General features: G+C 42.6%; 2 protein-coding genes across 6 annotated transcripts in view; one reads left to right on the top strand and one right to left on the bottom strand.

The window, feature by feature from the left end:
* LOC106816740 (exonuclease V-like) overlaps nucleotides 1-3,538 on the top strand; it is a 4,056-nt gene extending 518 nt beyond the window's left edge. For 2 of the 5 annotated variants that reach the window (XM_014821360.1, XM_014821359.1), the window contains exons 2-5: nucleotides 392-531; nucleotides 896-960; nucleotides 1,720-1,907; nucleotides 2,678-3,538. In XM_014821360.1, the coding sequence (XP_014676846.1) occupies nucleotides 392-531; nucleotides 896-960; nucleotides 1,720-1,907; nucleotides 2,678-3,215 (931 nt within the window). In that variant the 3' untranslated portion in view covers nucleotides 3,216-3,538. Of the gene's footprint in view, nucleotides 12-43; nucleotides 278-391; nucleotides 532-895; nucleotides 961-1,719; nucleotides 1,908-2,677 lie in introns of those variants that run through there. The other 3 variants (XM_014821363.1, XM_014821362.1, XM_014821361.1) reach the window with 3 other exon arrangements.
* A 720-nt stretch (nucleotides 3,539-4,258) lies between these two features.
* LOC106816739 (melanoma-associated antigen G1-like) lies at nucleotides 4,259-8,103 on the bottom strand. Its single transcript, XM_014821357.1, is given in 8 exon segments — nucleotides 4,259-4,427; nucleotides 4,656-4,833; nucleotides 5,210-5,337; nucleotides 6,236-6,322; nucleotides 6,837-6,980; nucleotides 7,161-7,253; nucleotides 7,387-7,499; nucleotides 8,082-8,103. Coding segments are annotated over 7 exon segments (774 nt in total). The 5' UTR covers nucleotides 7,438-7,499; nucleotides 8,082-8,103; the 3' UTR covers nucleotides 4,259-4,334.
* Nucleotides 8,104-11,064: the final 2,961 nt, after the last annotated feature.

The following is an 11,064-nucleotide window of genomic DNA, read 5'->3' as shown; positions in this document are numbered from 1 at the left end:
GATCCTTAGAAGTTTGTACATGCCGAAAACAGTGATCACGCTCAGATGAGCGGGTGCAGCGAACAGGAATGCCAATTTTCATCTCACCATGATAAATTTTATAGAAAGTTATGAGTTTTGAGTGAAGAAAGCGGACACGAAGGGGAGGCCATTCAAGACGAGCCAAACCAACATCAGTACTATCATCATAGTTTCTGGAGACCCATCTCGCAGCTTTATGCTGAATGGTGTCCAATCTAGAGCAGTTCTGAAGTCTATAAGACCCCACATGTTACACGTCAGTATAGCTAGTTTAATATGATTCTGCATAACCACATTGAATTATGCAGGTGCAAAGCAGAAATATGTTTACGGGTTGGTTATAACACCTAAGTATTATACATTTTTTCAGAGGTGGCAAATACATCTGGGTGTCAGACCTGATGAAGCAACTCTGGTGTGAACAGCAGATGGTTTACGAGATGGAGGAACCGAGCCTAGAGAGGGAAACACCTGCTATGAAAGCCGGAACTGACCTTCATCTGGCTAGAGGTGTGTGAGAAAAGTTATCGCTCATAACGATATGTATACAGTTCTATTAAAACCACTCACAAGGTTAAATGAAGCCATAAGAGGTTATAATTATTAGTGAGAACCACATTACTATTTGGACTATTAAGTGATACATATGTATGCAGAGCACATCTTTTTTTAAACTCCAAAATTTTACTAAATATGTTTATATTACCTTGTTTATTTTTCCCAGACAATTTAGTTTAGAGGGGTACTATAAATAGAGAGCTGTAATATTGTCTCACATAACCGTCGCATACGATACAGCAGTGCAGCTGTGTGTATGTAACTGTTATGTCACATGAAGAGGTAAAACGTTTGTAGCCTAATCTGTTCGATACAGAGTTGGCAGTCCAGGACATCGTCAATGTAGAAATCACTTCTCCTGAGGACGCCTTTGCCGTTAAGGTAAACATACGTAGTAGGTTTAACAGTACGCATATTACGTTACGTACGTACGTGCAGTTACATTCGTGATGCGCAGTACATCAACAGCATACGTACATCGTCGGTGTATAATACAAATAACACCGTGTCTACCTCAAATATAAATATAACCTCATAAACACTAGTCTTCAAAGTCCAAGGAACTATATCGAAGACAGAAAGACACAAAGTTGATCAAATAGACGGATCAACACTGCAGAACCCCACGGACCATCACTAGATTAAATAGTGATGTCACGATCATCGATTATACTCGATCATCGGTTGAACAGTAGCTCGAACCAAGCGCTTGGTTATCAAAATCCATAATCGATTTCATCGAAAAAAAACAATAAAAAACAACAACAAGAAAACTTGGAAAAGTGATGGGAATCAGAGATATCATCGCTACTATACAAGTTATCCTTTATTAACATACATGTATTATACACACAGTAGTAAACAGTGCAAAACAATTAAACAGTAAACAGGGCTAAACGAGCACATACATGCACACACGTACATGCACACGCAGGCATTCAACACCCCGAGTAACCGATTGTAACCGATCATCGGTTACTTGGGTCCAACCGATGATCGATTACGAAATTACAACCGATTGACAACACTACTAGATTAGCTCACAGCGTGTTAATGGTTTGTACGTACATTATTGGTACACACGATAATGTAACTATTAACTTTTTACATTACATTATTTACGTTTGTATGTCCACTCAGCTCATCAACCTCATCGGCATGGCGGAGGACTTTGCGACGGGAGCGGCGTGCGTGAGGCGAGAGATTCCGGTGTTTGGCGCCCCCTACGGGGAGGGACTGTTCCTCTCGGGCATCGTTGATGAGATTCGGTGCGACGCGGAGACGTTCCAACTGGACGTCGTGGAGATGAAGACGCGGGCCAACTCCAAGTACGCCTTGCTTCATTAAAACGTCTACTGTAAGACTGGTATTCGTGCGTTACTCTTACTCCTCGGTCAGTGAGCGTAGGCAGTGATGGTCGAAGCCGTTGTGTATAATATAGCCGTCTTTATTTTAATACATATAATGTCACTAAATAATATGTCACTACATATGCACGCACACATCTGTACACAGGTGCCACACATAGTTCCCCAATATTCTTATTTTCTCGCCCTTTTATATGTCGCGACCTGGCATCTCATTATGCCTTGATGTCACAGCTCAGTGACCAATGAACCGGTGAGCGTGCTGTATTGATTTGTATAATTATGCTGACCGTGTACAAACGTGTTTGGACATGTGATGATGAGTCATCCTATGTCTAATCGTGGTGCAATCTTATAATGTATTGTCTTACTACAGTGCCACACTACCCTCAAAGTGTGTCTCTCGCCTCCTTTAAATCATTCGCCTCAATGTTGTTAAAATGTTTAAACGCCCCTCCCACCCGTTTATATTGTCTACCTGAAAGTATGTACTGAAGAAGTACCTTCCCCCTTTAAACCGGCCACCTCAAAGTATGCATTCCCCCTTTAAATCATTTACATCAAAGTACGCTCGCTCCCCCTTTAAACTGTCTTCCTGAAACTACTTTCCCCGTTTGTATATATATATATATATATATATATATTTTATATATATATATATAGATATATAGACACGTGTCATTTGACACCCCACTATGTTGAATGGTCACTAGTCGCACGTACTCTTACAGAACGCTGCCTTCCACCAGCCAGATGGCCACCCACCGCATGCAGGTCATGCTCTACAAGAAACTCTTTGACGACCTCGTCCGGGGCGCCGTAACCAAGGCGACGATCGCCTTGCACCTGAGGCTGCGTCTCGATCGACGGCTGGGCGACGACGTCCTCCATCACCTCGGCGACCGCCGGGCGTGCGACACCCTCGGGAGCCTCACGGACTTCGCGTTCGCGCGGCTGCAGAGCCTCCCGTTCGTCGCGCGGACGACGCTGGAGTACTGCCACCAGGCGGACGCGTGTTGCTTCGAGATGGTCGCCGTCGACTACGACGACGCGTGGCTGCGGGCGGCGTACGCGCGCTGCGCGGGGTTCTGGAGGGGCGCGCGTGCCGCGCGGGGAGTTGACGTTGAGGAGGCGTGGAAGTGTCGCACGTGCGAGTTCGCGGACACGTGCGCGTGGAGGCTGCGCCGGATCGAGGAGATCCTGAGCGAGCGACGGAGTGCGTGCAGTGAACGGGCGGGGATACCGGATCGATCTGCCCCAGACGAGTGACGGTTACTATTAGAATTAATTAATTAAATTATTAAATAATTAATTAATAATGTTGTTATAATTATGTTAATTATATTGATTATTAATCATTAATTAATAATTTACATTGACTAAAGGACTGCTCGCACTCCACTGTTACTTTGTTGACGTGACTGTTCATGATGTATATATGACTGTTGAGATGAAATGTAAATATGTAGGAATAGGATATAGAGGGAGTATATGCAAATTTTTACGCAGCGGTAATTATCTTGTGTTACGTCACGTCGGTCACGACCATGTAATTTTTTACATTTATATTCATAAACAGAAATGTATATTAAAGAAATTACTTTGCTGTTGTAAAATTACGATTTGAATAAAATTTCGATATTAATATTTACAAAAATATGTTATGTTCCTTGACATTGGTAAACTTATATTGGTCACACGAATATGTGGATGGTGGGATGGATGGATGGATGGTGGGATAGATGTATAGATGGATGGATGGATGTATAGATGGATGGTGCACATTTACACTTATATAAATAGTTTCTATAATATATATACATATATATAATATATAAATATATATATATATATATATATGTATATTGCAGCTTGTGTGATAATCGTTTTCCACTACAATCCGTACGTGCGCATGCTTCGTTGAATGCGGTTATAAAATTTACTGCAAATGTTTGTTACAGTTCACGTGAATAAATTCATTTCAGTAAATACGTATTAAAGCATTGGTAAATTACGTAATACACTGAATTATATTCTACATTTACATTACAGACATCGTATAATTTTCAACTACATTTACAGTTTAAGAAATACAGAGACTTACTAAATACACATTGCATTGTGCCTACGAAAGAGTAACATGTTCCCAAATGCATGATGTTATACAGTATAATTTCTCTTCAGTCAATACAATAATATTATTGTATTGACCGAAGAGAAATTATTATAAAAAATGTTATATAACTTATATAACATTAAGAAAGGCAGATACAAAAATAGTAGTGGCAGCGTGGTGACTGCGTTTAACAACAGCAGCCTCAGTATATACAGTGTTGGTGTTTATCACATTGTCACAGCCTTGACTCCCGAGTGGGATTCCGTTGTCGATCACTGATTTCCACCGGCGCCCTCTTGCTGCAACTGCTGAATGTCTGCGTACTGAGATGTCCACTGCTCTGGAGTCAGACCATCTCCATACACCTGAAACGAGAATGGGCGATAAATGGAAAATATACAATAGCGTTTGTTTTTAATACAGTAAAACACGGCTTTAATACAAACTCGGGTATAATGCATTCATCGCTTGCCTCCCTTTTTTCTATTCACTCTAATGCTTTTTTCTCTCTCGCTTTTTAACGCTTTTTTCTGTTCACGCGTAACTTCGTTCGCCCAACGCGAAACAAGTGAGCGTCAAATCGTACTACTCGCCTCGCACACAAAGTTGAGTATCTGTTCTCGCGAGATCTCGTGTTCCGCGCGCTCTCCCCACGTGAACTGGTACTGCGCGGGGTCAGTGCTCGGGATACGCTCGTAGTTAAGGTAGAGCTGTCTCGTGAACTCCTGCGTGATCAGCCTGCGCACATCCTCGAAGATCGGGTGATGCTTCCTGCGGGAAGACCGGGAGAGCGACGGCGTTAACAATCTTACCTCGCCGGCGGTACCTCTGTCACCGCGACCAGCATTAACAATGGCTCAATGCTTGTGTTGTCTGACTTTCTTTGTATTATATATATACATAATATGTATATATATATATATATTATTAAGTTATCTTAAGTTAACAATAACACGGACAAATGCTATGCCTATGTACTCGTCCGTGATGCAATCCATCTGGATCAACACGTCGTCCGAAACTGGTTTCACGCGTTTCTGCGTAACGCCAATGTGTATCACATGCAATGTAATGTATGCTCGTCCCGTGACGCATCTCCGACACGCCTGCGACTCCGCGGTGAGCGTCGGGCGACGTCTTCGCTCACCTCGAGACGTCGACGTCCAATCTATACAGGAACTGCCAGAGGATGCCTTCGGCGAGAACGTTCCCCTTCATGAAGATCAGGCTGAGGATGACGAGCAGTAGACCGTTCTTCGTGTGAATCTGTCGGACCTGCAAGGCGTCGTGGACGTCAGTGTTCGAAATCGTGCGCGTGGTTGCTCTCCGGGTAAGTTCAGAAAGCATGTGGGCGATGGGGAGAGGAACCGGGAAAGTGTGGTTCAATCAGTGTCACAGGGTTCTCCCGGGCGTTCAGTTTTATGATTTCAGAGGGCATGTCGTTTATAGACGGATGGTGGAGGGCTCAGGAAGCAGTTGTACCGATTGGAATCAATTACACGCCTCATAACCTAATAACAAAGGATTATGTGACCGTAATAATATAAAAAAAAAAAAAAAAAATTTTCTCGCAGCTTTTTCACAAAATATAAGTAGATTCTGTTGTCACTTTTATAGTTGAAATTGCCTGCATTAATACTTCCTTATTTTACTATATTGTCGATTGTGAACATACACCGTGACTCATACATAGCCCAATAGCAAGCATTAATAGTTCAGGAACACAATACTCAAATCGTCCAGGTTTTTTGGAATTTTTTACTGTTGAGACACAATCTTTATCAGGTAAGAATTGAGATGCCTTAGGTCCCCGTTAGTTCTAAATGACTTTTTAATGTAAAAAACATGCACACAATCATTTGTGTTTACAATTTTACCCCCCCATAGAAAAATTCGTGGACGTAGTCAATTTAATCAGAGCGCCTTCCGTACGGCTAGAATTCCACTGGAAAGTAACTTGGAACGAAAACCCTTAATGATTGGAAAATCTTAATACAGTGAAAGACAGGGTAATGTTAAGAGTAAAGGTATCGTAAAGAGAACAGAGACATCAAAGTATCAACTCTGTAAGCTATCATACTGCTCGAATCAAGCACTACTAAAATAAACCCCAAACTGAGTACTCCGCTGTGTGGATTCTACACAGCACAATCTCTCCGGCGAGAAAACCTACCATCCAGATGCATCATGCGCGCAGTCCTCGATCGCGAGATGAAGCTTCCTTGCGACTAGTCAGCTCAATGAGTTTCATGCCAAAGACCTGCAAAACATCAACACTTTACGTTTAAACACACAAAAAGGAACATACTTATAAAATGTTTCTATATAAGATGTGAAAATCTGTCACGTGTAATTATAACTGCACATGTCGGCACAGATGAGCTGTCCCTATTTGAATTGGAAGTTGCCAGGGCTTATTAGCGCATTATCGTTACTACATTTGATTATTTGAGGCGCAGTGGGTCAAACATATGACATGTTCGCACTGCAATCGGGTACAACCATAAACACACCATGGCTCGGTCAAGCTTCAGTAACCTCACAACATCTGGGCAGAAAACAATGCAGCCACCCTCATCAGAATACCATGTCCCACACCCACCCTCAGCGTTAAAAGACCGAGCCACCCTCGGAACAAAACTACCAAGCCACCCTAAGTAGACTGGACGATCAATCGTGACGGAAAACTGTCGAGCCGCTACAGGAAGATTGGAATGCTGGTGAAGATGAATGCTTTCGCATCTGTACGGATGCACGCGCGATTAGACGCTCACCTCGCGCAGCTGGGCGCGGACGGAGTCGATGAGCATGGAGAAGGTTCCGGAATGCTCCTTCAGCACGTGCTTGTTGACTTCTGTCCGTTTTATCGGGTATTTGCGCTGATCCGCGATCAGCATGAACTGCACAATCTCGTTCACCTATCGAGAGCAACGACGACAACATAAACGTCGGAAAATAGAATTATTGATTTTAATTGAAGTATTATTTTGAACATTATTTTTTCTAAACCTATATGTTGATACTATATTAGCTCGCTATTATCAGTGTTTTTTTGCACTATGCAGGATTAGCCGTAAGTTACAGTTTTCACCACAAACCTTTCTTTGTCGTTCATCAGGAGAAAGTCTCTGGATGGCTTTTTCTGCTTGTGTTCTGCTAGCCTGACTTGGCTGAGTGCCTGGCTCATTCTCCTAAACAATGGAGAAACAGCGCAAAACGATACATATGACTCTCGCGCGAACATGTATTCAATTTGAATCGTTTTACAATGAGTTTATTTCATAATTTGTGCTTGCGATAATAATAATTTTGTGTTCGACTCACGGGCCATTCTTCATCGGAATCTTGGGTCCTCCTCGGCCTCCCACGTGGCATAATAATAATGTATTATGTTGGTGTAGCGTTAGATCGTGACTACAGTCTACAGTTACTAAGTGCTAAAAGTACAGAGATAATATACATGTGCAAATTGAAAATGAAGTCAAAGTTGCTGCATGGTACTGCCTACTGGTAGTATACAACTATTAGTACTAGTAGTAGTAGTACTATAGTTCAACACTCCTTACACGTTGCATAATTTCTTATACACTCGCATTACAGGTGCATACACACGCGACGTTTACAATGATACCATGCATGTACCTAATAGTAGTCATTTGCAGTACATTTTGGAGCATACAGTGATACACTGTAGTCTGTAGTCTGTACAGTGATTATATAATATCCTGATAATATCAGGAGTAAATACGCCACTCATTTACTCTAGTCCGAGCCGACACACACCCCAGTAAAGGCAGTAATGGGTCTTAACCCTGCACCCTCAGATTAGAAAAGCTGTTGTTGTTGTTGTTGTGATTTGTATCTCCTTCTTCACAAGCGCATATAACCACTGCCACTGGCAGCAAGAACAAGTCCGCATTACAGGCACTTGAAACGTCTCAATAAAAAAAAATAATGGTAACTAAACACGAAATGTACCAAAGTCTTAATGGTTCTCTACTCTATTTCACATATATCACCTGTAAATGCCGGTCAAATGCTCATCTGCAACACACAAGTACACCACACGCCTGCCCTGTGCTGCGTGCACAAACAACATGAATAAGAAAGCAGGTAGGAAAGCTGGATCGCTAAATTCGCTCGACGCTCGCTTCATTTCACACTGTCACAGCACGAATACACATCCAACAGCTCCCATCTTGGTATCTATGTGTACATAAATGTTCACTTGTTCGATTTATAACTCTGCCCTTTGTTCTTACCTACTCCCGCCAGAGATATCTCGTGAAATCCTGCAGGAAATGTTCTCTCCATGAAAATGTAAAGAGGACGAGATGTCTAGCTGTTTATACACGAGTAATATGGTGCACATTGCATGCCGGGATTAGCTGCAGCCTGCCTCCGAGCTCCGTTTCGAGGCCCGCCAAGCCAAGCACAATGCGCGAGGGCATGACGTCACGCACACACGACTACAGCGATCGATCGAAAGTAGCGCCGTTAGGGATTTTCGAATGATACGTCCTCTTTATATTTTCACACCATAGATTAATTTTTGTGGATCACATTGCCTATATATAGCGCGGCGAGACATATATATATTTAGTGTGAAGGTTGGTGTTGGCAGTGTTGGAGTGAGGGTTAACGTTTTGAACGTCATCGTCAACGTTATCACGTGACCTCCCTCCACGCCCGGGGGATAGCAACACCCAAGCACAAAGGACAGAGTTATAATTCGAACAAGTGAACATTTATGTACACATAGCTAGATACCAAGATGGGAGCTGTTAATTGGATGTGTTTTCGTTCTGTGATCGTGTGAAATGAAGCGATCGAGCGTCAAACAAATTTTTCAATCCCGCTTTCCTACCTGCTCTCTTATTCATGTTGAGGCTACATGTTGTTTGTGCACGCAGCACAGGGCGGGCTAGATACAATAATGTAACCCAAACCCAAGAGGATAGGGTTACAACGCGAGCCTATACCTTTTTGCGGAGGAATGCCCGAGTGAATCACTCGGGCCGGTTTGCTGGTGTATTTTCAGAGACTAGAACTTCCAAACTGGGTTTATTCTAAACACGAACTCGGAGAGTACCTAGGTACGGTTCGATATATCGGAACGTACCCTGGTACTATCTAATATGCCGGACCGTACCTCGCCTACTCCATAACGAGTCTAGGGAGTCGCCTACGCCTACTCCCTAACCCTAACCATATATCAGATAGTTACCAGGGTACGTTTCGATATATCGAACCGTACCCAGGGTACCTCCGATAGTACCCTGGAGGCTGGGGACATAGACCCTATGACTATGAGCCTTACTGCTCCAGGCTAGTAACAAATTAATAAGAGCTGCTAATAAATAGAGATAACTAAATAAATCACTGCGTTTGATTTGCAAATTAATAGTAATAGTAGCAATTTTAAATTTGGTCAAACAACAAGCTCAGGACATCGTAGTGTCCTAACATTACACTTACAGATTATTACAGAGATATTCTGATGTCACACAATAATATCAGTACAGTGTCAGTAGCAGCAATTTGAGATGTGAGGGTGAGAGGAAGTATATCTACTAGTACTACTAGCAGTGCTCGAAATAAGCGTTGTCCGGTTGTCCGAGACAACCAGAATTTGCGCCGGACAACCTAACCAGTCTGAGACATTGTCCGGTGGACAACCAAGAAACCCTATCTCTAACCCTTACACTAACTCTAACCGACTCGGCTCTCTTATATACGCGTGGTACCCAATTAATCTATGGTGTATAACCTTTTTGCTTTCAATATTTTGCATCTGAACTGACAATCAATCTCATGCACAAACTGGTATAGGCTAGCTGGCACAATAATGTTCAGTTTCATACTTCAAATCCGAGTGTTTTCTAGCTCATCAAGAAATCTTAATCGTTAATTAAATCGTGAATAATATAAAAATATGGGACCAGCTGCTATTTCCAACACTGGTATAATATCATATGTCAGTTTTCTGATTTATGAGAGGTGAACTCGATTTGGAACCAGCAAACCAGCAAGTTTCCAAAATTTTCTGGGGGAGGACCCCCATACCCCCGCCCTGTTTTTCACCCCCCCCCTTCTTGGAATCCTAGACCCGCCACTGAACAATTACATATTTTGGGAGCAGAGAACAATGAACAAAAATGTGCCTTTTCGCATGGCGCCCAAAACAAAGATTGCAGAGCTGAGAGGTAGGGGAGCCGTAGGGTGTGGAGAGGGAGGCGGAGGAGCCAGTGAAATATTAAGTCATCCACTATTTTGCGCAGTTCGCTGTTTTTTGGCCCCCTTGTTAAAAAATCCTGGCTACGCCACTGTTTTTGGGTGTTTTCTGATTATATTATTATGTGATTGAAAATAGGAGATTTGGGGATTTTTTTTGGGACAACCAGAAAATTGTTGCGCGAACAACCCGATTTGATGCCGGGGTTGTCCGCAGGACAACCAGATTTTTTCTTCTTATTTCGAGCACTGACTAGTATTACTAGTACTACTACTACTAGTTCTACTATCTGTGTTTTGCTTGCGCCGCAGGTGAGAGGTCTACTTAATTCCGCACACCCTAAAACACCTTCAAACCCCCACACCGAGTCCGTACCAGTCGGTCACTGCTAGATACAATAATGTAACCAAACCCAAGAGGATAGGTGTGGATAGCCCCTATCCTCTTGGGTTTGGGTTACATTATTGTATCTAGGTCAGTGCGTGCGGTTTCGCCGGTTTACAGTCTTTGAACTTGAAGTTTGAATTATACCTACAGTTTCTGTTTCTCAGTTTCTGTTCCGTCTACAGACATTTACTGTTAGTAGCGTGATTAAAAAGACAAAAGCTTTCTTGCGAGTCTTGGCACAAACCTACCAGTGTTGCCTTTATTACCAACAGTGACTGCGCGTTACAGTAGCCTAGCTATAGATATGTTCATCAACTCAAAACAACGTAAACATTGAATATTTCGGCCATTTTCTAACATTGCGCGAGGTGATTGCGCAT

The sequence above is a fragment of the Priapulus caudatus genome, unplaced genomic scaffold (genome assembly GCF_000485595.1).
Source record: "Priapulus caudatus unplaced genomic scaffold, Priapulus_caudatus-5.0.1 Scaffold1471, whole genome shotgun sequence".
Classification (NCBI taxonomy): Eukaryota; Metazoa; Priapulida; class Priapulimorpha; order Priapulimorphida; family Priapulidae; genus Priapulus; species Priapulus caudatus.
This window is presented reverse-complemented; position numbering and strand designations above follow the sequence as displayed.